Source organism: Erithacus rubecula (assembly GCF_903797595.1).
Source record: "Erithacus rubecula genome assembly, chromosome: 14".
In the NCBI taxonomy this organism is placed as follows: Eukaryota; Metazoa; Chordata; class Aves; order Passeriformes; family Muscicapidae; genus Erithacus; species Erithacus rubecula.
The window spans coordinates 14,374,916-14,398,275 of NC_136666.1; the positions used below are offsets into that span (position 1 = coordinate 14,374,916).

General features: G+C 40.4%; 2 protein-coding genes across 3 annotated transcripts in view; both read right to left on the bottom strand.

The window, feature by feature from the left end:
* The window catches only part of DNAAF4 (dynein axonemal assembly factor 4), a 227,520-nt gene that overhangs the window by 9,109 nt on the left and 195,051 nt on the right, over positions 1–23,360 (bottom strand). The window contains exon 1 of one of the 2 annotated variants that reach the window (XM_079317704.1): positions 14,498–14,502. The exons of the other annotated variant lie outside the window; for it this stretch is intronic. The gene's annotated coding sequence lies outside the window, so the exon portion shown is untranslated. Of the gene's footprint in view, positions 1–14,497; positions 14,503–23,360 lie in introns of those variants that run through there. 2 annotated transcript variants of the gene reach the window in all.
* On the bottom strand, positions 1,566–14,377 carry PYGO1 (pygopus family PHD finger 1). Its single transcript, XM_079317707.1, has 3 exons — positions 14,249–14,377; positions 10,063–10,148; positions 1,566–8,325 (listed from the first exon to the last, which is right to left on the bottom strand). Exons 1-3 carry the CDS (start codon positions 14,295–14,297, stop codon positions 7,204–7,206), a joined length of 1,257 nt encoding a protein of 418 aa, XP_079173833.1. The 5' UTR covers positions 14,298–14,377; the 3' UTR covers positions 1,566–7,203.

Consider the following 23,360-nt stretch of genomic DNA (forward strand, 5'->3'; position numbering starts at 1 on the left):
CTAGAAGAATCATGGACTGGAATCCAAGAATTGAATTAAATTCCTCTTTCCAAAAACATTGAAAGTACATAGCAGCAGCAGCTGGGATGGTTATAATGCAGTAACTCAAAATCTCCTACCTGCAGTCACCCAGAGCATCCTTCAGTGACAGAGAGTTCAGGGACAGAAGTCAGAGGTTTTGAGTGCAGATCTTCTGTCTTGGTCACCCAGGTGTCATTTTTAGTTTGATCACAGAGAATATACTGAAATGAAGCAGCTTATTATTTATTCCTGCTAGAAGGTCTATATTATGCATACATGCTTTACAAGACAAGACACAGTTATGGTTACTAGTATTTGGTCTTCTCCAATTACACAAAAGAGCTCCAACACCTCAACCAAAATGTCTATTTGCTTAAAACCTAGATCTGCAATGCAAAGCTTGTAGGAGACACAGTAAATATCACTAACATGTTTTTATGTCAAAGTAGCAGATTTAGCTGCTAAAGGACACAAAAGGGATTCAGCAAGGTCTTGGATCAACCTTAAAAGTTTTGAATTGATGTGTACATGCAGAACCACCACCCCTGTCCCACCCACTCCACTGCCTTACCTGGACAAGCTGCTGAGCTCCTGCTGTGACACACTTGCAAAATAAACAAGAGACACCCATGCAGCACGGTTCTTCTGCTGGCACTAATTTTATCAGTCAAAAGTCTGCAGTGAAAAGTTTGCAGTGAAAGATGATTTTTTTCACTGAAAATTTGATTCCTAAATTTCCATCTCCTGTGCTATGAAGGATGTAGATTTATGTTTCAGACAAATCTTAACAATATTATTAAAATTGTTTATTGTTTCCAGCTAACTACTAATAATATATTTTCTGGGGTTATTTCACTTCTAATGGCTTCAGAAGTTTTAATATATGGGAGAAAAAAAATCCTTTTGATAGTTTACATTTTCTTACCTTTAATTATTAACCTTTTTTTCTCCCATCCTTTCTAAATTCTCTCTCATTTCTCTCGTCCCTTCCTATTTTTAAAAAATATAAAAAAGATTTTTTTATTTTATAAAAAATAAAAAACCAGAAACATTTTATGAGACTGTTTATTCCAACAACCTGTTTTGTATTTGTGACTTGAGACCTGTATCACTTACTTTTAAAAATTATTGGTAAAGCAGTGATTTGATATGTGTTAGTTCTGGCATGTTAACTAACGGGAAGATCTTATTAATAATTTTATAAACTGGAATAAATCATTATTTCTATAATCACTTTCCAAGTGCAGAAAGTTATTTTAAAAAAAAATCTATTTGGACAAATGGTGTTTGAGCCTCCCATCCTGTGAGGAAAGAAATGGGGCTGAAGGCACAAGACTTTTTCTGATCTGCTTTGAAGTTATTGCAGATTAACACCTTTACAGAACAGTGGAGCTCTCCAAGGGAAGCAGGAGCAGTTATTTTCTGATCCATCTGACCACGCTGCTTCTTGCAGGATCACACCTACTCCAAATGCATTCTCACAGGCAGAACATTAGCAGAATCCATCTAGGCATTACATCATCTTCAGAAAGTCAACAGGCAACTTCCCCACAAAAATTATCTTTATTTTAAAAGAAATTGAAACCAGACAACAGAAAGCAACAAAGTTACATACAGTGCTGGACAAAGTCTACCATATACATTTTCCAAGAACACTTGAATCAGATTCTGATATATGTTCTTCTAAAAGGTAAAAATATCACATCATTATTAACAAAAAAAAAAACTAAATGTCAACAATCTTAATCAGCTTATATTTTGCATTGTTTGGATGGCAGTAGATTGGTAACTTGCCTTTTTCTACTCACTTTTAACTCTAAAAGGAGAATGTGAACAAAAAATTCCAAGTCAGAAGGCCGTAAAGACCACAATGCCTGCTCTAAATGCCACAAACACAAGCTTGGAGGAAAGACCACATCTTAAATAAAAATGCCTAAAAACTTCATATCATTTCACATTTCAGAAAAACAAGCTATCAGGAAAGAAAAACAAAAAGAAAAAAAATAATATATTAAGAGCTTGCCCTCCTTAAGTTACATGGAAGTTCAGATTTAGACCATTCTGTAGAGAAAAACAGGAGTGTCTAGGAACAGACAACTCTCATAACTCCAATCCCAAAATGTCTCCAGTACAGCAATTCCTGAAATACAATGCACAAATCTCCAAGTAAAAACCTGGGGCTGGATCAAAAAATTATAGTGCTGGGATAAGCCATTTCTAAACCAGGAGACAAAGGGTGACAGTGAAAACTTCAAACTAGAGGCAGCACCTCTGAGGGCCTGAATACAACTCAGAACTAATTATCCCAGAACTAATGACACACAGCACTAGGCCCTTAAAGGGACCTTTCTTCTCTATAAAGCAGAAGTTATCACTTCCACATAAATTAGTGAATGTGCCTAACTCAAGATGTAGTGTAGGATAGTTATATTGCCTTAAAGAGTTCTGCTAAGTACACTTAGTTTCCAATTTTAGGGAAGAGTCTATTCTAATATAGAAAGCTTCTGCCAAACTTAGCAACTGCAGAATAACTTTAAAATACATCCAGTTCTACATCCTCCTGCATATAGCTAATCACATCCAATAGACAAAAAAATTATATGCCTTCTAAACAAATAAACAAAAAATTGTATGTTTTGTAAAAACAAATAAAGAGCGTTCGAATTTTCACGCCCAAGAGCTGATTACCAAATGTTCACCCATTTATCAGCAGATAATAAGAAGAAATTCATATTAAGCAATGGCAACAAGATGATAATGCATATCAGTGCTGTGTGTTCTGAAAGGTACCCAGTTTCAATTATCATGAATTGCTACCATCTATCATACCTCATTCTATGCAAGATACCTCACCAGCTACCAATCCATAAACAATAATGTTTCACATACTTCATAGAGTAGCTTAAAACACATCATGGTATGAAATAATTTGTATTACATAGTAATTTAATCCCTGGCCACAGGGTTAATGTTGGACAAAGTCTGGAAACTTTTCCAATTTGAATTACATACATTAACTTTGTCACACACCACAGCACTAATGCATGTATTACATCAGACATGCTCTAATTTAAAATCAAAACAAAAAAGTTGTTGCAAAAATACATGTCACCAATGTGGAACACATTCAAGATTGTATAAAAAGTACTGAACTGATATCCCAAAACAGGTATATTTAAGCAGTACATAAGGAAAGATTAGTTTTAATATGAAACAGTCATTTAAGTCACATACAACATGATAAGAAGCATGACTTCCTTTTTTAAAAATGTTACACCAATACTTGTACTGACAGGCAATGTTTATTTATAAAATGAAAGGCATATATTTAATGCAGATGTGTTACTGTATTAAGTTGGAATAAAGACAAATGTTAAAAAGGTGCTACATTTTAACACCACTGATTTTGTAAAAATCTCAAACCATAAAAGCATTTCACTTGCAAACATCACAGGCTCCAAACTGCAAACACTTTAGAACATTCTTGACTGTGTGCATGCAGTTTCACTGACTTCATTAATTCTCACATGCTTGCAATTAAGCCTGAAAAATGTGATTAAAAAACTGGTTCTTAGATTAAAAACTTCAGAGGTCACTAAGTATAATCTTCTTTGAGCAGCCCCCAAAATTATATTTTTGTTTTAAGCAGAGCAAACTTCATTACTTTTCTCTAACTTCTTACATCTGAAGATCTCAAATAATAACTAGGCCTCTAAATAACCTTTGGAAGTAAGCATCAGTCCCATCCTCTTTCAGAAGAGACAGGCACAGTTAACCTGCTAGTTTCAAGTTGTAGAAGGAATGAGTAAAACAGGAAGAAACAGGATTTTTGCTACCTGCTCTCTAGTCTGTATCCAGCACAATCACTTACGTGTTTTTTCATTTAAAAGTGGTAACTAGCAAAAAAGTATTAAGGACAGCATAATCCAATTTATACCTGTTTATTTCAGCCTGGGGGGGAAAAATTTTGGGAGCAAGATAAGGCTGCATTTCTGATCATGACCAGAAACTATTTTAAAAGGACACAGGCATTTCCCATAAAAATGTTAAGGTTTGCAAGATTTACAAAATCTTTGCAATATTTTTGGTGTGCAGCACCAGTACAGTCTAAATCACAGTAATGAAAGAAGCGCATGAGAGCTCAATACAAATTGTTTCATGTACTACAAAAACCTCACCTATTCTAGTCAGCCCTGCCCCCCTCCCTCCCACCTATCATTCTAGAACTAACTTCTAATGCTAATCAGCTGACATTTTCCTAGTACCTTACTAATTAAACATGATTGCTGTTTTTCCTGTGCATACTTGAACTACTACTTAGTCATCACATGCAGAGAAAACCAAAATATAACTGCTCTCTAGATAAAGAATTCAAGTATGCCAAGAGCATATCAGTAGGGCAAGCATATTGGCAGGATGACTTCTGGAGATCCTTGTCAGTCCTATCTCTAGGATCAGTGTGTTAACAAGTGTGGGGTTGATTGTTCCTTTGTTTTTGTTTTATGTCATTGACATTTGCTAATGCCAAGAACTTACAGATTAATAAATGCAGAAAATTTACTGGGTTACAAACCCAATATAATACCAGTTTAGAAAAACTTAAAATAAATTGTTAGAATAAGTTTCACAAACACACAATTTAAGGCCTTGTAAAATGATATTCCAGTTGATTTTAAGTATTTAAGAACACTGTATTTAAATAACAATGTCCCAACAGCTAATCTAGAAAATAGTTGCCTAACTTCATGTTGGGTCGAGGAAAAGATTAATAAATACGTGGCTATTTTGGACTTCTGAGAATAAATGCCCCAAAATCTTCTCACAAGAGGCATGGGCTGTGGGAGTGGGAAAGGTAACCATGTCATCATTGGAACTTTGGTTGAATTTTCACTGAGCAAAATTTTTATTTTATTTACATTACTGTGTGTGTGAACCAGCTCCATTATGTTCACAGTGCTAGTTCTTGCAGAGATTAAACTGATTCCCAGAGGAACAAATCTACCTAAACAAGGTTCAGTTTAATTGCTACTTCAGGTACCAAAAGCAAATTCAAAGCCTGTCAGTCATTAGGAAAACTGAAGAATAAATCTCTCTAACAGAGGTTGTTGCTTGTTTGATTTTTTGTTGGTTTTAAAATCATACCTATAACAAAACAAGTCTAGTTAACATACTAAATTAAAGCAACTACTGATGAACACAAGCTCTGGATCTATCTTACTCTTCACATCTCCACACAGGAAAATTCTGAAGATACAAAATATGTCACTTACACTTCAGACATAATTTTCTTTTTCCTGATAAGAGACAAGAAAAAAAAAAAAAAACCACCCCAAAAAAACTGCACTTACATAGCAAAACTTTCACTTTTAAAATAAAACAAGTTGTGTAGATCTGCACAGTATCTTCTAGGAATGTACACAGTAGAGCCCATTTAAAATCAAACACGATGGTGACCTATCAAACAGGCCTTACTTTCACTCATTAGCACAGCTTACCATAAAAACTACCTCTTTATTAGATGACTGTATCTCTATAAACTCCTATATCCCTCATCATCACAGACTGAAAAATTTATCACATTAAGGAACATGACTGGTACCTGTAAGGTTGACATATGATTTAATTGCTATTTAAAGTCTGTTTCCAGCACAGTGGTACATATTCCAAGCAGAATCTGTTATCACAATGCCTCCTTTTATTAATTCAAAACTGTACTCTCTCAAAAGAAACTTTTTCAGTTGCACATGCAACTTCACACTGCTAAGGCTGAACTGTTCAAGGCTAGAAAATTCCCAGCATTCAAAAAAGAAGGGGTTATTTTCGAGATCAAGAAGAAAATCAAATTACTCTTATTAAAATTTAATTTCTTAGCATTACACATGGAGCTCTAGTGCCATTCACACTTCTCAGTAGGATATCAGGTTTAGCAAAGGTGATAAACTCCTGACTATTTAGTTCTGATGTGAGCTAAACTCACCTGATATGACAGTTGTATTTTCTTTCTTCACCTTAGATTTCCCACCCTCTCACTGCAAAACTGCCTGAGGCAGTGGTGGGAATTTAGTTTTAAGACTTTGCTAGCCAAACTATCGTGCAATTCAGAGCCTGTGCAGAGCACAGTCCATTGCCTTTCCCCCTCCTTCATGCCAAGTGGACTGTGTAAGCTCAGGGTGACTGGGCAGGCTGGAGCTGACAGCCCGAGAAGCTGGGCAGGATTTTCCATGCACTGCTTCATCCACAATTCTCAGGCAGCACTGAGGCAGGAGACTGAAACCATCAGTGAGAAAGAATGAGAGAGAAGAGCATGACTGCACAACCATGACAAGATGCAAAGACTGTATCCCAAGGTGTGTCCTCAAGTTAAATGAATTAAGGTTACATGTGCAACCCTAGTTTTGGCATTCTCTAGATTTAAAGCAGTGGACTTCATAAACTCGATGTGTTCTCTTTCCAATTCAATCCTATTTCACAACAATTTCCAAATAATGCAAGACCTAGCAAGAGCCTTCAGCAAGCAATCGCTGAGAAGCCAAGAGATTATTGCCTTTTCAAGGAAACAGCAATGTGTAATAGTTAGTGGGTTTCATTGTGTTACTAAGCATGAATTCATGATTTTGAATAGCACATTAATGCTTTACTTGAAAAATAGGAAAAAGCACAAACAAAATTCTCTGTATTTACCCTAAAATAACAACTATTAGTACTGCACATTCTTCCATGTCATCTCTACTATATTCAAAGAAAGGCTAGCAAGAACATCAATAACAGACATTCATGCCAAAAGAAAAAAACAAAGTAATGAGTACTTGCAAATATAGTACCATTAAAACCAAGCACTAAATGCTAGTGTTAGTTAACACATTAATACACACTAGCAAATTAGGGCTATTCATACAGGCACATTTTTTTCCTTCAATAATATTGTCAATGCTCATCCTACTTCCGATCAATTGTCAGCTACATTTTAATCAGAAACAAAAAAATATTCCATCCTGTAAACCATTTGCACACATAAAACTAAAGAGTACAAAAGCCGAGATGGAAGTTTATGAATGAAAACAGATTAGGGAAAAAAAAAGATGACACCAATCAAACACAACTGATTGTCTGCAGAAAGTGAAGTACCCAATTTGGAACCGAATTTTCACAGCAAGTTTGCAGCACGAGCAGCCCTCGGGGCTGTCAGCCCTCGGTGTTGAGAGCAGGGGGCCCTGCAGCGTCCCTCGTGCGCATCAGCTGCACGTCCTTGTCAGCCATGCACGTGTCGCAGCCCCACACCGCCGACGCCTCCGCCGTCAGCAGCCCGTAGGCCGACTCGGTCATGCCTGTGCACACCCGGTGGAACCACTTCTGACAGGAGGCTTCACACAGGATGGCGTCCTGGTCATCGTTGACTTCGTGGGTACAAATTCCACACGGGTACACGGGCTCAGAGGACGAGTGGCCATGACGACTGGGGTGCAGGGGTGCTTTGCTGCTCTTCTCAGAGTTGCATCCTTCTGCAGTACCTCGAGGCTGGCGGGACTTGCTCTGAGTCCCGTTTGAGTGGCCAGCGTTGGCGTTATCAGCACTATTAGAATGGCTGTTATCCTGATTCACCACATTGTTTCGAGTAACATTTTTCAGGTCACTGTTACCTTGACTCACAACATCCTCTGTCCTGTGATGATGCTGATGAGCAGCAGTGTTCTGGCTGGATGCTTTGCTTGCACCTTGACTAAAGTCTTGCTTTTGTGCTGATGATTTTGTCTGGTTGTACGTGTTTGGTGGAGGAACAAAAGAATGGTTTGACTCTAGCTGAGAATTTGGAAAATTTGGATTGTTTCCAGGACCAAAGTTAGCTGGCACATCAGGGTGAGGTATCTGACCAGAATGGCCAAAGTTCTCCCCGGGATTTGGCCTGAAATGCTGAGCAGGCATATTGACATTCTGGTTTATCTGACCACTGCTATAAGGTGGCTGATTCCCAAAACCTGGGTTATCGTGTGGACCAAAGCTGAAAGAGTGGGGTCGACTAAAACCCATGCCAACAGGGTTTTGAGGAAGAGGATGTGGTTGGTTTCTGAGGGAGTAAGAACCACCATATGGTGAGGACACTCTGGGCAGCATGTGAGGTGGCATTCTGAAAGTGTTATAGCCTCCAAAGCCAGGATAACCAGGATTACTAAAATATGGATTTCCTGAAGGAAGTGGTTTATAAGACACAGTATTATAGTTGTCATCAAATGGATTTGCAGCTACAAGGTGGTCAGAGCTTGGGTTCGGAGGTGGAGCATATTCAGATGGAGGAGGAAATGACGACCCCTACAAATATTTTAAATACAATATTTGAATTAGTTTTAGTATTTCCCTGCAGGACAGACCAACCACAAAGGTTCTGGATTAGCACTACAACTGCTGAAAGAACTGTTCAGCTGTTGTGTAAAATTCACCCACTGTACCCTGCCAGGCTGTCTGAAATTTCAGTACAGAGGCAGGAGAGAAAGTTGGGCTCCAGATAATGTGGTAATTTCTAGTAGTCTCAGTGTCTTAAAAGTTGAAAATACTACTTGATATGTGACTTCTATTTCATAATCTTTTACAAAAGACAAGCAACAATACAGAAATCCAACTGTCACAAACACATACACAAAGTATTTCCAAATACTGAAGAGCAGATTTGAAGCATTTCCTTAATTTTGTTTTGGGTTCATGTTACTGAATATACATGTCTTAAGACATCCCACTTCTTTAAGGATAGAACATAAGGGTACTATAATGCTGAAAAAGGCATTTAGAATATAGGAGTCAGCAGACTGGTATTTTCTGTAGTCTGTGAAATATTCTAAGTTGTACTTTTTTATACCAAACAGAGCATTCAGTGATGGTGGACAGTCTGCACAGCACAGTCAGTAGGTATGAAACACAAGGATTATGTTCTGGTTACAGAGCATAATCAAGTGTTTAATGGAGCCCAGGGTCTGTTTAAATGTCACCAGTGCAGTCCTACAATTGAAATTCATTCTACACTAGCCTGTAGGGAACATCTACTGGGCTCACCCTCACACTAACTGCTCACAGAAAGCACTTCCTCCTAAGTACTAATAAACTAATAAAGACTGAACATTTATTTTAAAAAATATTAAAAACTGCTGCAGTGCAAATTTTAACTGATCAGAAGGAACACAAGCTAATCTGCACATCCTTTAGTTATTACTATCCCAAACACAAGGAAACTCCACCAAGAAAGAGCTGTGAAACCTTGTAAAGTAACTGAGTGTTTCTCAGAGCAGGTTTCAGCATGACTACTTTAAAACAAAACAAAAATGAAGAAAACAGATCCACATTTCAATAGACCCTGCATGGGCCTAAGAGAAAGTGATTGTTTTACCTACATAAATAAAGGTATTTCCACTGGGCTGTACCAAATTAACAAATACTCTCACTCAAAGCTGAATGAACACACAAAGGAAAACTTGGCACTGTAGATATCCAATTGCTTAAGATATTTTGAATTGAGGCTTTCTTTTCTGAAAAGAAAAACTGCATAGAAATGTCACATTGCAAGGATTCACTGGAAAGGAGCTGTACCTGCCTTAGCTTTTGCTTGAAAATCACCTGGGGAGTATGCCAAGAGTTTGGTCAGAGCATTAACAAACTGCACTGATTAATTAGCCCACAAGCCTACACAGAGAGGAATGAAAGTAAGAAATAGTCTCATGGCAACTACTCGTGCTGTACAGATTTCTACCAATGGCTACAAGTCATTAAAAAAAGTCTGTCTCAGAATCAAATCCCTATGGTAAAAATACAAGTTGTTGCAGTCTCACTGTGCTCCTCTCTTTATATGTCTTTGGCAACTTACAGGGATTAAAATAACTTCAGTGCAAATAACTAGTATTTAGGAAGATTTCAGCTTCAAAGTAAAACTGAAATATTTGGTATGTAGCTGCTATTTGTGACAACAGACTGATACTCTGAACAATGAGAGACAGCCATACCAGCAAACAACATTTGAGTGCACTGTTTATTAAGAATTCAAAAGAAGCAAAGGGAATTTACCTGTGTATTTGCTTTGCGCTTTTTCTTATCAGGGCTTCCAAGCTGAACTCCTGGTCCTCCTAACCCATCCAATCCACTGTCACCACCTACAAGATGTCAATCAGTGCAACAGTGCATTAATTTTCTTGCAGACTGTATTTTAAGTTTGTCTGTAACTAACACAGCCTCAGATACCTGTTACAAATAATGAACTTGCATTGACTCTGGTGCCTTATGTTGCAAATCCTAAAGGAGCAGACATCTGGAGGTAAGCTACCATCCCTCCTATACATCTGTTTACTACCACTTTCATGTCCCATTCATGCTCACTCTTATGGGAATAAGCATTTCCATTTATTTTATTTTTATCTGTCCTTTGGTTCTTAACATCTCCATGTCAGCAGTTAGAAATATTTCTATTTCTTGTTTGTCTAAATCATAAAACTTTCAAAAGAACTGCAAAAAGCCATGTCTAAGACTCACTTCTTATTTAACTCACATCAAACTCAGTATAGCAATATACAACAGAGTGTTACAACCCACCATGAAGGAAAAGCAAACAGTAGAAAAAACACTTAAAACCTGCCATGTTGTTTAGACAAATCTCCAGAGCATCAAACCTAAATTTCACTAAATGCAAGACTTGACAAAACAAAAAGACATCTGCCAATGATAAGTGAACCAGCCCAGCTCTGCAGAAACCTCAGAGTAACTGAGCAAGATGGGCACAAAAAGAATAAGGAATGCTCATTTGACTGGTTGCTCAAACAGACAACCTTGAACAGTACAAAGAGATATCTGTACTTCACCTGGAATTCTTCACCTTTCACAACAGTGGGACAAGCTCTCAAATTTGTATAGATTGTGGCTTTCATTTTTAAAGCCCTAGCTAGACCATGGATGAAAAATGAATCTAACAGACCCATTATTACCCCAGTCAGTCTGTCTTCATGGGCTCAAGCAAAATTGCCACACTATGGGAATGCAAAGAAAACCCTGAGCTGAAAGTATGAGAAGCATTTTCCAGTGATATAAGAGCAACATGTTTAAAATACTAACATAATTTTATTAAGAAACTATATTAAATCTTTTTTTCCCCAGGCCCATTAAGATAACAGCTTATTTGCTCTTTTATATAAATATATAGTAACAGAACAGTAAGTAGGCAATCCAACCTAAAAATTGGACTGTTGTTTGTTTAAAATTGACATTCAGAATATGAGTCAAACTTTATCAAGATGCAAGCATCCAGCTGAAAACACAGGTCTTCATTACCAAAGACAACCTGCAGATAACTGTGAATTATCAACAGTATTATGCAAAGCAGCACAACGTGTGACATTACATTGCTCTGTCAGACAGCTGCTCCCAGCAGACAGCTAAACCAGCTTTAGGACTATTCAGCAATGTAACACAAAATCTCTTCTCACAGGGAAGCAACAGTCCTACTCTACACAGGTCATAATATCCAAGTTATTTGAAATACTCCTGATCCAAGGAGGCCTGACAAATCAACACCCATCAAATTTTAAGTCTGAATTTCAAAGACAAGGGCATGATGCCACAAACATGTTCTCAAAGTAAACACAAGCTTGCATATAGCACATTGTGGTCTAAGACACCATCAGAGAAACTAGGGATTACTCTTGAAAAAAGAGATTTTTTTGCCTTGATTTAGAATATAAAATCCTGCATATACTTAGTGTGCTATGAAGCATTGCCACTGCATTACCTGTAGATACTAAATGATTACAGCATAAAGTTTTACATAAAAAATGATGGCAAATTTCCCCTAAAGTACAACTCTATAAATCATCTTCTTTATAATCTATTTTCTTAAAGCTGTTCCTGCACTTCCTATCATCTTCTTCTCCAGTGTTCCTATAAGTTTATACTAAATTTAGTGCAAAACTGCACTGTGAACACTACTCCTCACAACCACACAAATCACACTCCTGTGCTCTTAAAACATAAATGAGGTTAACCAATGAGAGCAAAATACTCCAAATATCCGGATTTCTTTTAATAAATTCAACCCAGTAAATTTGTGATCAAGTAGAATATTGAGGGTCATACACAAGTGCTGGTTTACAGTAGCTGAAGTTAAAACTTCATAAAACTATGCATAAACTCCCTCTCTGGGGTATCATTCTTCAAATGAACATTAGAACATTATATGAACATTAGAATTCCAGTGACAATTTCCATCAATTTCTACCTGAATTACTTTCATTGGTGAAGCTATTCACATGCCTTGGTTTACAGAGGGGAGTCCTGTGTCTGGAAAGGCACAAAGCTTTTGTATTTTCAGTTCTCACTGTGTGAGACCAATGATTTAATTCAGCTCTAAGAATTTATATTTTTCCTGTGGGTTCTATAATGATTTAATTTATACATGAAAGGAAACAGAATGTTAGTCCTAGCATACCTCCAAAAGAGAGTGAATAAGGCTCATTTTCATGAAGCCAAAATAAACTTTCCGCAAAGTCACTTTTGGTACCTACCACAAAGACTTTCATTAAAGGTGTACCAAGCATTTTGGAATGCTGCACTAATGAAAAATTATTCCTTGTCTGAGACTAATTTTTCAGGCAAAAATACAATCCTTTGACTGAGACATCTTCTATCTCATCTAAAGATATTAATACATATCTGATAACTATTCTCCTATTAAACTACAAATAAAATTTATTTCAGCCACTCACACTTGGGCAAAGGAGAAGAGATAAGCCTCATGTTCTCTTTTACTTCACACATACCTAAGATGGACTTTTCAGCATTAGTTAGGAGAACTGCAAGTACAGTTTTGTTTACACATTAAGGGATTTTGACTTTGCACATAATTTATACCATACTTAACATACTGCAAATACAGTATGGAATATTTTCATATTCACTGACAAATCTCTGTCCACATTTTTAGAGGATGGATTTTTAAACAGCGCTTTATCTCAGTAAGAACATTTTCTCGAGAAACATAAATGGCTGAATAAACTTTTCATTATAGCTAGAAAACTAAAAATAGTGTAATTTCAACCAGATTTGGTAAGCCTATTCTGTGGCCCTGAGACTGTAAACAGTTTTGCTATTAAGCTGTAATCGGGTGGAAGTTGGTGGGTAACTCCAGCATGTGAAACTATATATGCTTAAATATTTGCAGAATCAGGGCTTGAGAGTGGAGGAGTCTAATGAATTCCAGCCTCCTTTGTAACACTGCTGTGTGTTTTCATTCTCTCATTTTCAAGCTACCAATCCAGCTGTTACTATAACAGTTTTAGAAAAGCAAACTGTAAATCAATGACAATATGCACCGTGGAATCCACATCTTTTCCCACTTACCCAACCAGAAAAATGCTTAAAACATCAAGAACAATGGAATTCTAGGGGCAAAACAGGAGACAAGAAAAAGAGAAGCACTAAATTGCAAATTTTATAATTTTGCCATGATTTTCACCCAACTCTGTCACCCATCCTGCTGTCTTTGATTATTTCATTCAGAAAGGCATTTCTGTGTCTGAGGACACAGAACACAACCATCACTCCGCAGGCTGATGTGACACTGCCATTCAAGCCAGCTGCACTGCCGAAGTCAGAGGAGACCCTGCATTTCTGCCCTTCTCCCTACACCTTTGAAAGAAACGCATACTTCAAACCTCCCCAGAGGCACACACCAGTGCTGTTAGCAAAGAATAATATTTCGATTATTTTTATTCTCCGAAAAGGGAAAGACAAAACCCCAGCTAGACTCAAGCACAGGAGGCAGGACTGGGGGCAGAAGAGCGAACACTCAAGTGTAATTTACGAGCTCTGCATCAGCACGAACTCGGACATGTGGCAGTGCCGCCGTATTCCCTTGCACCAGCAGTATGCTCGCTGCATACTAATGTGCCGCACATCCCCAGACACACAAGAGACAGGACCGCACGCCGCCCTCCCCCGCGGGGCACACCTGCGAGCACAGCCGGCCCCGGGGCTGCTCCGCAAGGCCCGCAGGCTGCGGGAGCCCGGCCGGGCCCCACCGACCAAACTTGGAGCGGCCCCGGAGCGGCGGCCCCGCCGCAGCCGCGGGGAGGGAGCGCGGGCAGGGAGCGCGGCGGGGGCGGCGCGGGCAGCGGCGGGGCGCGCATCCCGCGGCTCGGCCGGCGCTCCGCACGGAGCCAGGCCCCAGCGCCGGCCGCCCCCGGGCCCGGCCCAGCCCTCGCCGTACCTCGGGATCTCTTCAGCGCGATGGGGTCCTTCTCCTGTTCCGCTGACATTACAGACAGCAGCGCATGGCTCCCAAGGCGGCAAGAATCGAGGCTCTTTGATGCTGCTGCCGCCGCCGCCGCCGGCCCGCACCCCGCCCCCTCCGCCCCCGCCTCCTCCGCCGCCGCCCCCGCCCGCTGCTGCCGTAGCCGCCGCCGCCCCGGCAGCGGAGCTACGAGACTTTGCAAAGTTTGGGCGCGGGAGGGCTCCTCCGCGGCCCGCGGCGGGGGCCAGGCCAGGCGCGGTCCGGCCAGCGGAGCGCCTCTGCCCGGAGGCCGCCCGGGGGTCCGCGGAGCGCCGAGCCGCGCCGGGCAGCGCCCCCGCCGCCGGGGCTGCCGGGCCCCGCGCAGCGCCCCCGCCGGACACCGAGCCCCCGCTGCCGCCGGCCCCCGGGCGCGCAGGGGCGGCAGCGCCCGCGGGGCGCCCCGCGGGGCCGGCCCCGCTCCCGCCGCTCGCCCGGCGGCACTGCCGGCCCGGCCGCGCCGCCGCTCGCAACAAAGGCGCCGCCGCCCTCCGCTCGGCCGCCCCCGGGGCTCGGTCCGGCCGCGGGACAGCCCGGGGGGGGGCCGGGGCAGGAGCCGCCGTGCGGGGGGAGTCGCTGGCCGGGACCGGCTCCGGTTGAGCGGCTCCGCGGCGCCGCACGTGCCTCACGCCCGCTGCCGCCCCCGGCTGCGGCTCCCGTTCTCCCGGGCCCCGCTGCCTGCAGCGCTGGGGCTCCGCGCTCCGGCAGCGGCGGCACCTTCCCCAGGGAGCGCTCCCCGCACCGCTGTCACCGCCCGCCGCGGCTCTGCCCGGGGTACCCGCAAACGCTGCGCCCGCCCGTGCCCGCACAGCGCCGGGAAACCCGCGGAGCCCTTGGAAACACGGGACAGACACGCTGCCGGTGCAGTTATGTACAAACACATTGTGCCTCAGTTTCCCATCTTCTGAAGCAGCTGCGTTTCTGCAGTGTTACTTTTGGAGTTCTTAATCTAGATGGAAATTGTTAATCAACTGCATTAAAAGTACCATTTGAATCAAAATTCATTCTCCCTATAAGGATAAAAAATGCCCTGCTGTACAGTATGGGGTGTGCTCACATGCCTGACTTCAAAATACTTGGTGGTGCTGTTTCTTTATGTACCTTCTTGCTAGATGGACAGTTGATACTTTTCCCGTATTTGGAACACTGTTTCCAAAGGGAAAAAGTTACCTTCACGTAAAGGTTAGGACATTAGCATGGCTATTAGTTAGACATGAAAAATGCAAAAGTAAAGTGGAGAAAGGAATTCAATCTGTGTTGGTTTCTGTCCTTCCCTAGACATCATTTTATTTGTTCAGTCTCTTACTTTGCAGCCATCCCAGATGTGCATAACTCGAATACAGCACATTCTCATGGGATGTGCTGCTTGATTTTGTGTAATCCCACTGAAGAGAAGTAGAGCCTGTTATTATCAAGGTGGGTGTGAGCTTGTCTATATTTGGAGGGAGATGTGCCTTATCTGTGAAGAGATTTGCATTTTCCGTGGCAGAGCTTGCTGCAGGCGCAGCGGATTCTCCCAGGGCTGCAGGAGCTCTGTGCATGGCTGCCGTGTAATGGCATGTAGACTGTAATTATGGATGTGCAGATTGATGTCACTGAGTCTAGAAAGATTCCTACGGGAAGATTGTCTGCATCAGAAATCTGAGCTGGGAATTCAAATTTAACCCAGTGCTCTAGTTGCAAAAAATTATGTCTGTTTTGCTGTTCATACAAATTCAGCTTTTAACTGGCTCAGGTCTTTTGTAAGCAGTCTGAGTATCCTGTTGGACTGATTTCTAAACTCTCATTGGAAATAGCTGATGTGGTGTTGGAAAGAAGTTGGAAAAAATTCACCAGCTCAGGTGCCTGTTACATCAGCATCCCAAATATTTCCCAAAAAATCTACAGAAGATCTCATTATGACACACTATTCACCACCTGATAAGCCTCACTGCTCATTGGTTGTCCTTAAAATTACTCAATTTCTTCCTCTCAAAAGTTGGCATTCATTAAGAAGGCTTAGGGGTAGTTAGCAACCTTGTAACATCTAAGTGGAAGTTACCAAGAAAAGAGAGACAATGCTCTTCATAGACTCATAATTTGAAATGAGCTTTCAACAGGGCAAAACCCAGAATAGCCTGGTCCAAGGTCAGCATTAGACTTGCTTTGTGCAGGAGGCTGGACTCAAAGTCAAGACCTTCAAAGTCCTTTTGAACTGTAATGATGTTGTCATTCTGAAATTATTTTCTTCTTTTTAACAATAACCAACCACACAGAAAGCTCTTCCTCCCTGCTGGAATATTTAGTTGTGAACAAACTCTTGTTCAGTATAACCAATCCTGACTGGAAAGGGTGAGATAAAAGTAACTTCAACCATTCAGCAGACCTAAAAATATTATTAAGTATAGAGGAGATGGTTTGATAACTTCTAGGTTCTTTTCAATCTGAATTCAGGTTAAAAAGAAGGCTACCAAAAGTCTTCTTGTGCAAAATACCAGAAGGCAGAGGAAGTTTTTTTTACTAATTGTTGTCATAGCATCTGAACAGTCAACACTGTCTAACATTTCAGGAGACAAATATCAATTAGACTTGGATCCTTAACAGATTTTTACAGCATTTTTTTCATGTGTATCTACTGCATATCTCAGGAGGAGAGAGTAGCAGAGCATAGAAGACCATTTTTGTCAACATATGAATGTATGCAGAAGTGCTAGTGGAAAAAAATACAAGCACCTTAAAGAAATTTACTGATGTTTAAGGAATTCTGAAAAGGAAAAAATGAAAGATTTGTTCTGTTTCATTTTATGGAGGCCAAGATACTATCTCAGAGGAACAAAATTAGGAAATAAAAAAGAAAGTATGACATCAAAAGAAAAAAAGCCAGAAACTGGCTAAATGGTATAAACTGTGCCACTTCCAGTACCAGGGGAAAATCCAGATGTTTTGCTCTCATGTAAGCAATGTATGTTTGAAAATACAGAAAATTCTCAAATACATCCAGAGCTCTATTCTGATTTACAGCTCATTGCAGGAGGTTTCCTACACAGAGAAATCAAGCTCTGTGCAATGGGCAGGGACTGGGAAGGGCAGTGCCAGGGTACAGGATGTGGCAGCACCTGGGCAGCTTTCCTGGCACAGGGACACACAGCTTGAGAGCCAGGAGTCTCTCCCACCTGGATAGAAAGTGTTGAGCTGGAAAAAAATGTACATGTTTAAGGAAATTTGGATTGCAATAGTCTTAGCTTGCAGCAGTGTTGCAGCATCAGTGGGTTCAATTCCCCCACTTGCTACGAGGGGAAATATACAATCATTCATTTCTCTAAAAGGCCTCTTTTCATGTTATACAAACTTAAGTGCTAATTCTACAACCTTGTAAATTGTTTCACAGCACCACTGTGATAAACAGGATTGTTTGTCAAAGCTGGAAGGAGTTTCTATCAGGCCTGAGACAACACTAAAAATCTGGGTTTGTTTTTCTGCTGGAGTTACATCCCTGCTCCAGACTCATTTGTTCTCCTCCTCCACACCTCCCTTTGTTGTAAAACAACACGTGCATGTTTATAAGTTACACTGAGATGTGCTTTTTATGCTTTTCCAGCCTGGTTGGTGATGCAGCTGGTGCTGCTCTGGGACAATGTGTGAGACAGGCAGAGCATCTCTGCCAAGCCAAGGGCTGTAGCTGGAACTGCAGCAGCTCCAGCATGAGTCACTGGAGCCATTTCAGTGCAAACTGCTCTGCTGAATGCTGCATCTGTTCTGTGATCTAAACCAGGCCTCTCCAGCACACATCTGATTCCTTTCTGCTTTTAATCAGCAAAAATTAGGACTGTCTAAACTTCTGCACTAGCCACTTAGCCACGTAATATAAAGCACAAAATGCAAAACAGGATCTAATTAATCGTTTATTCGTGTTTAACTTCAGTCTGAAATGAATACAAAATTGTTTGTAGGAAAAAAGAGCAAAATATGTTTGTTTATTAATTTATCCATGAAAGAATGTACATTTTTATCTGTACCCAATTACATTAGTTTTCTTCCATATGACACAAATCTGAGAATGATCATGCCATTGTCTAATCACATTGCAAATCACTGGCTGATGAAACACATTTTTTTAAACTTTGCAAGACAAGTTATTAGTGAATGGATCAAAAAATGTCTCAGCTGTGCAAAGGCCACTCTTAGTGCCATATCTGTAGTGGAAGAAAATTTTTAAATTCAAAGCAAGCTCTTAGTTATGAAACCTAGTGAGACTAACAGATTTTTTTTAAAGTGCACATTTACTTTTTTAGCTCACATCTAAAACATGTATATGCTGAAGTATCTCAGAAAAAAACAGCTTTCATACACTCAGATACTCTTGCCAAAAATACACAACTCACAACTCAAAGTTTAACTCGAAGTTAAAACCTACAATTTTCCAATAGTTTTAAACTATAAAATTTTATATGCAATATATAAAAAATTAATTAATACCTAAAGAATTAAAATATAAAGAAGATATTGATTATCTAGGAACTTAAGTTTCATTATTATAGTTACAGCTATATATATGCCAAAGAACAAAAGTTTTGACAAGAAATCCAGTGTACGTGTGTGTGTGTATAGCATAAAAAAAACCCTCACTTGATCTTCAAGTCACCAAGATAGATAAAATCTCCATGATAAGTAAAAGGGAACTTTCATTTTTGTCTAGTTAACTGCAATATAATACATTTTAGAAAGGACAAATATATGTTTAAGTAACCTTTGAAGGCTTCTCTGCAAAATGGACTTTGGCCTGCTCTGAGGGGGTTGTCTGTTGAACAAGCAACAGTGAAATGGGGACACTCTGTGGGGAAAGGAAAGAAATGCAATTTCTTGCTCTTTCTGCATCATCATCTTGAATCCTTTGCATTTTCCTGTTTATCATGGTCTGAAGAAAAGAGAGGGAAACATTTAATTCCTTCACTTCATTGCTTACAAAATGCCAAATGAAAAAAAAAAATCACAAACATTTTTAGAAAGTGCAGCAAAAAAACTCCACTATGGAATCTCTTCTGTCATCCTTTGAGAGGAGATAACAAATCCAACTTCATTCCCTCTTTTGTTTATTGTGCACTAAAGTAGGGAAGAGCACAAGAACAGATAACTAAATATGCCTAAGTACACAGTGACCTAGTTACAGGGATGCTGCACTCACCCATTACATCTGAGAGGAGCCTCCCTAATCCCCAGGCTAAAATTCACATGAAATCCAGGATTTCAAGAAAAGAATGTAGAATTATTGAAAAGATATGCATTATCTGGCTGCAAACACCAAACTGGATTAAATTACTTGGTGTGTATTATGTCTAGTGGGGGCAATTCCAAATCAGAAATTTAGAGGCAGAGGTTTTAGGATGCTGTACAGCTGTTCCCCTGGAGATCCTGTAATTTTCTTATCTGCAACTGCAGGGCTGGCCTCTAAGTTTTGGCCCAGCTGAGCTACACAGAAGAAACATCACCATAAACTCTTTAAACCTTGTTGAATGCTAAACCAAGTTGCAGAGTGCTCCTATTTAAAGGCTGTTTCATCCCCAGCAGAAATGGCAACCTCCTGCCTTGGGCTGACAGCCTGTGGCAGCAGCCAGCCCTGCTGGGTCCTGGCAGGGAGGTGACTCTGAGCCTCTCCCAGCACAGGTGAACTCCTGGGACTGGCCAGGCTTGCCAGCTGTGCTATGCTGCCTTCTAACACTCTGACCTTCTCCACTGGTTTTATCCTACCCTGGCTATACCACAAAGGTGGAGAAGCAGCTTATAAAAAAATGAGAGTGCTTTCCTGTTTAATAGAGCCATTTTTCTCTAAAGTGTTTTAAAAGCCAGAATTCTTCCTGTTATGAACTAGAGGTTGTCTTGCTTTTGATTTATCAGAAGAATTTTAATTTAAATACTTAGAAACTCAAGCCTGGGGTTTACTTATCCTTTGAAGCTGAAAATCTCAATCTCAAGGGATTCATTCTGCCTTGACTGTGGGTTTTGTGTAAAGCAAAGCCAGATTGTTTTATTTGGTAGAGATCGAGCAAGCTGTTACTGACTTTTAAATATTCAGTACCTATTCCAAAGCAGGATGGTTGCTAACATGAATAATTTTAATGGATTTTTATTATTATTATTTTGCAGTCTGTGCTGTAAACTATCTTGCTACCAACTTCAGTTGCATAACCTATCATAAGCAAGGCTATGAACAAGTAGTTCAGTGAGATTGTTTTACGCTATTCTGTCTGTAAACTGCAAAAAGTGAAGAGGCAGCATAGATTGAGGTCTGTCACTTATCCCCTGGTGATAGTTTTCAGCAACCTGGGGGGTAATCTCCTAGACCAGCACACCAAACTGCAAATTGTTAAAAGGCTGTAGTGAGCTGCAGTGTATTCAACACTTTTCCTGCTTTCATGTGGTGCAATAGCCTGGCAGCCGAGCCAGAAATCTGCTGTGTTACTCATGAAAATCTTTTTTTCCCAGTGTATTGCTATGCAGATAAAAGGAAATTCAAAACCATTCTATTAACAGGAGCTCTGGGGAGTCCCCATTTTATTTCCAGCTAAAGTAGAAGCCAGTGTTTTAGGCTGTGATTTAAAATGTCCCACAGAGTATAATAGGAAACATTATCTTCCATCACTCATAAAGATTTACTTCCACCCTTCAAAACCGTGGGTAATTACAGTATCCAGCACCCCCTGAACCCACCTGGAATTTTGTTCAGCTTCCAGTGACACTCGAGTCGTGTCTCCAGAGAAACCCTGAGGAACTTGGGCCACTTGGCAGCACTGCCAGAAAAACCATCTCAGCTGGGTCCTGCAGGCCAGAAGGGAACTCACACACACCAGGAGGGGCAGAGCCCAAACTCTGTTGGCAGCCAAGGGTGATGCTGTGGACCAGGGATATTCCTGCACAGCATCTGTGTCACTGAGCACACCCAGATCCTGTATTATTTATATTTTCTGTATGTCTTAATGGAGCATTCCTGTGTAAATAGGATTTAAATAATGGGATTTAAATAAAGCTCACACTTCTCTTTCAGGTGGAAACAATTTGACCTCCCCTTGTCAAATCTGAGTGTGTTTACCTGGGGCTTTAACATGCATGTATGTGAAGAGAGAGGGGTTCAAATCCCATCTTCTTTGCTGTGTAGGGAGGAAAAGGGGAAGCCAAGGCTTAATTCATCAGATATAGAAAGAGTAGAACCCTGCAACATGGACAGCAGCAGCATTAGCACCTACAGCTTCTGTCTTACAGAGAATGTGCTTTTCTGTCCAGCAATCAATGCTGAGCCATGACTGCAGACAGAGGAAGAACAGGCTGGGCTGCAAAGTGCCAGCATGTACCAGAAATAAGATAAGGCAGAGTTTAATCCTACAGGTAACAAATGTTTATGCATCCCTAAACAGAAAACCCAACTGGATTTACCTGTATATATTCAGAGAAATAACTTAAATAAATGAAAGGAAAGCAGAGGTCTTTTTTCATATATAACCAGATGTGAAGTTTGGCTTAGGTGCAAAGCAGATTCTTAGCCCAGCTGGCCTTCATATTCTAAGGTGTTGATCCTTTTATCCAAAAAACAGATAAGCCAAGGCTGTAGACTGCTGTCACTGATGAAGTAAACAAAGAAACAGCAATGCTGTCACCTCAATGAAGGTGGTGATTCAGTGTAAGTGGCCCACAGCACTCACCTGTGTGCAGCTCAGACATTCAGACTGGTGGCACACTGCAGGCAGGTAGCACAGCAGCAGATCCCAAACCAAAGGATGTTTCTAAGCTTTCCTTGTTTCCTTTCTAAGTAACTCCTTGGAAGATGGATCTTTCCTGTTTAGTTATTGCTGCTGAGAACAAGGATTCTGGGCTGTAAAATGAACCTGTGCTAACCAGCAGAAACAGAACTGGAAACTCCAACTGGTTCCTGTTCTCACCTAGAGAAAGAGCAACATCTCTGGTGAATTGCACTGATAAAATTCAGTATCACTGCACAGTTCAAGACCAGCTGTTCCCTAGCTGTTTAAAATTTTTATCTTTTAAAATGTAATTTATTTATTCTATTTAGAATTTACTCTTTTTTTACAAATACTCTCTTAAAATACTTGATAATATTTTCAGCCTTGGTCTAATTTTCTCAATTATCTCTCAATAACTATATTTCAGTGTTCCTATATTAGAACATAAGGAATAAAGAATTTTGGATTAGAGTTGGTTTTATAAATAATCTCCACAGCTGGTGCTGTAAAACTCCCAGGGATAAATGTCATATAAGCTAGGAAGAACTGGTCTATAAGCAGACTCTGCAGGTAGGAACAGCTGTGATTCATAAAGAAGCATGATGAGGCTTTTGGGATTTCCTTTGTCTTCTGAGAATTCAAAGGGAAAGAGACTTCATGGTTCTACTGCAGAATTCAGGCATCCCAAGTGATCAGCAGATCTGACAGAGCAGATTCTGACTGCCAGGGTGTTCACAGTGTGCCCCCTCTTAGGGGCACTGGAAGTGACAGGGCCCATGCCTCTTACAGATGGTCAGAAAAAGAGGTAAAAGTAAATGTATTCAGAAACAGTAATTTCCTGGACATGGAAAAAAGTTAGCAGACATTTATTTCAGATCTTCAATTCCCAATACTTCAATTTCAAAGTTTCAAAATACCTGTGAATATCTTTCCTTCTCCATTAAGTATGTCCAGTGCCAGTAAAGAAGAATTCAAATATTTTGGGAAACAAAATAGACAAAAACTGAAATCAAACCTACCAAGTATTGCAAGATTCCATTTCCACAGATATTTGATTTTAGTCTCCCTAGAGACCTTGTAAACAACAGCAATAATTTCTGTGGTTTCATTCCCAGTAGTTTGCATGGGCACCATTACTCTAAATCCAGCTCTGAACTGAACTCTCTCAACTGCACAGCCAAATTTTCATTGCTCTCAGGTGAAAATCAATAATCAATCTGCTGGAACAGAAACCATTTAATCCATCCAGAACTTCCATCCATAACTTCCTCACTAACTGAACCTGACTGACTTCCCTCTAGAGCACAGTCCTTTGTAAGAGCAGCAGTTTCCCTTCTGACCAA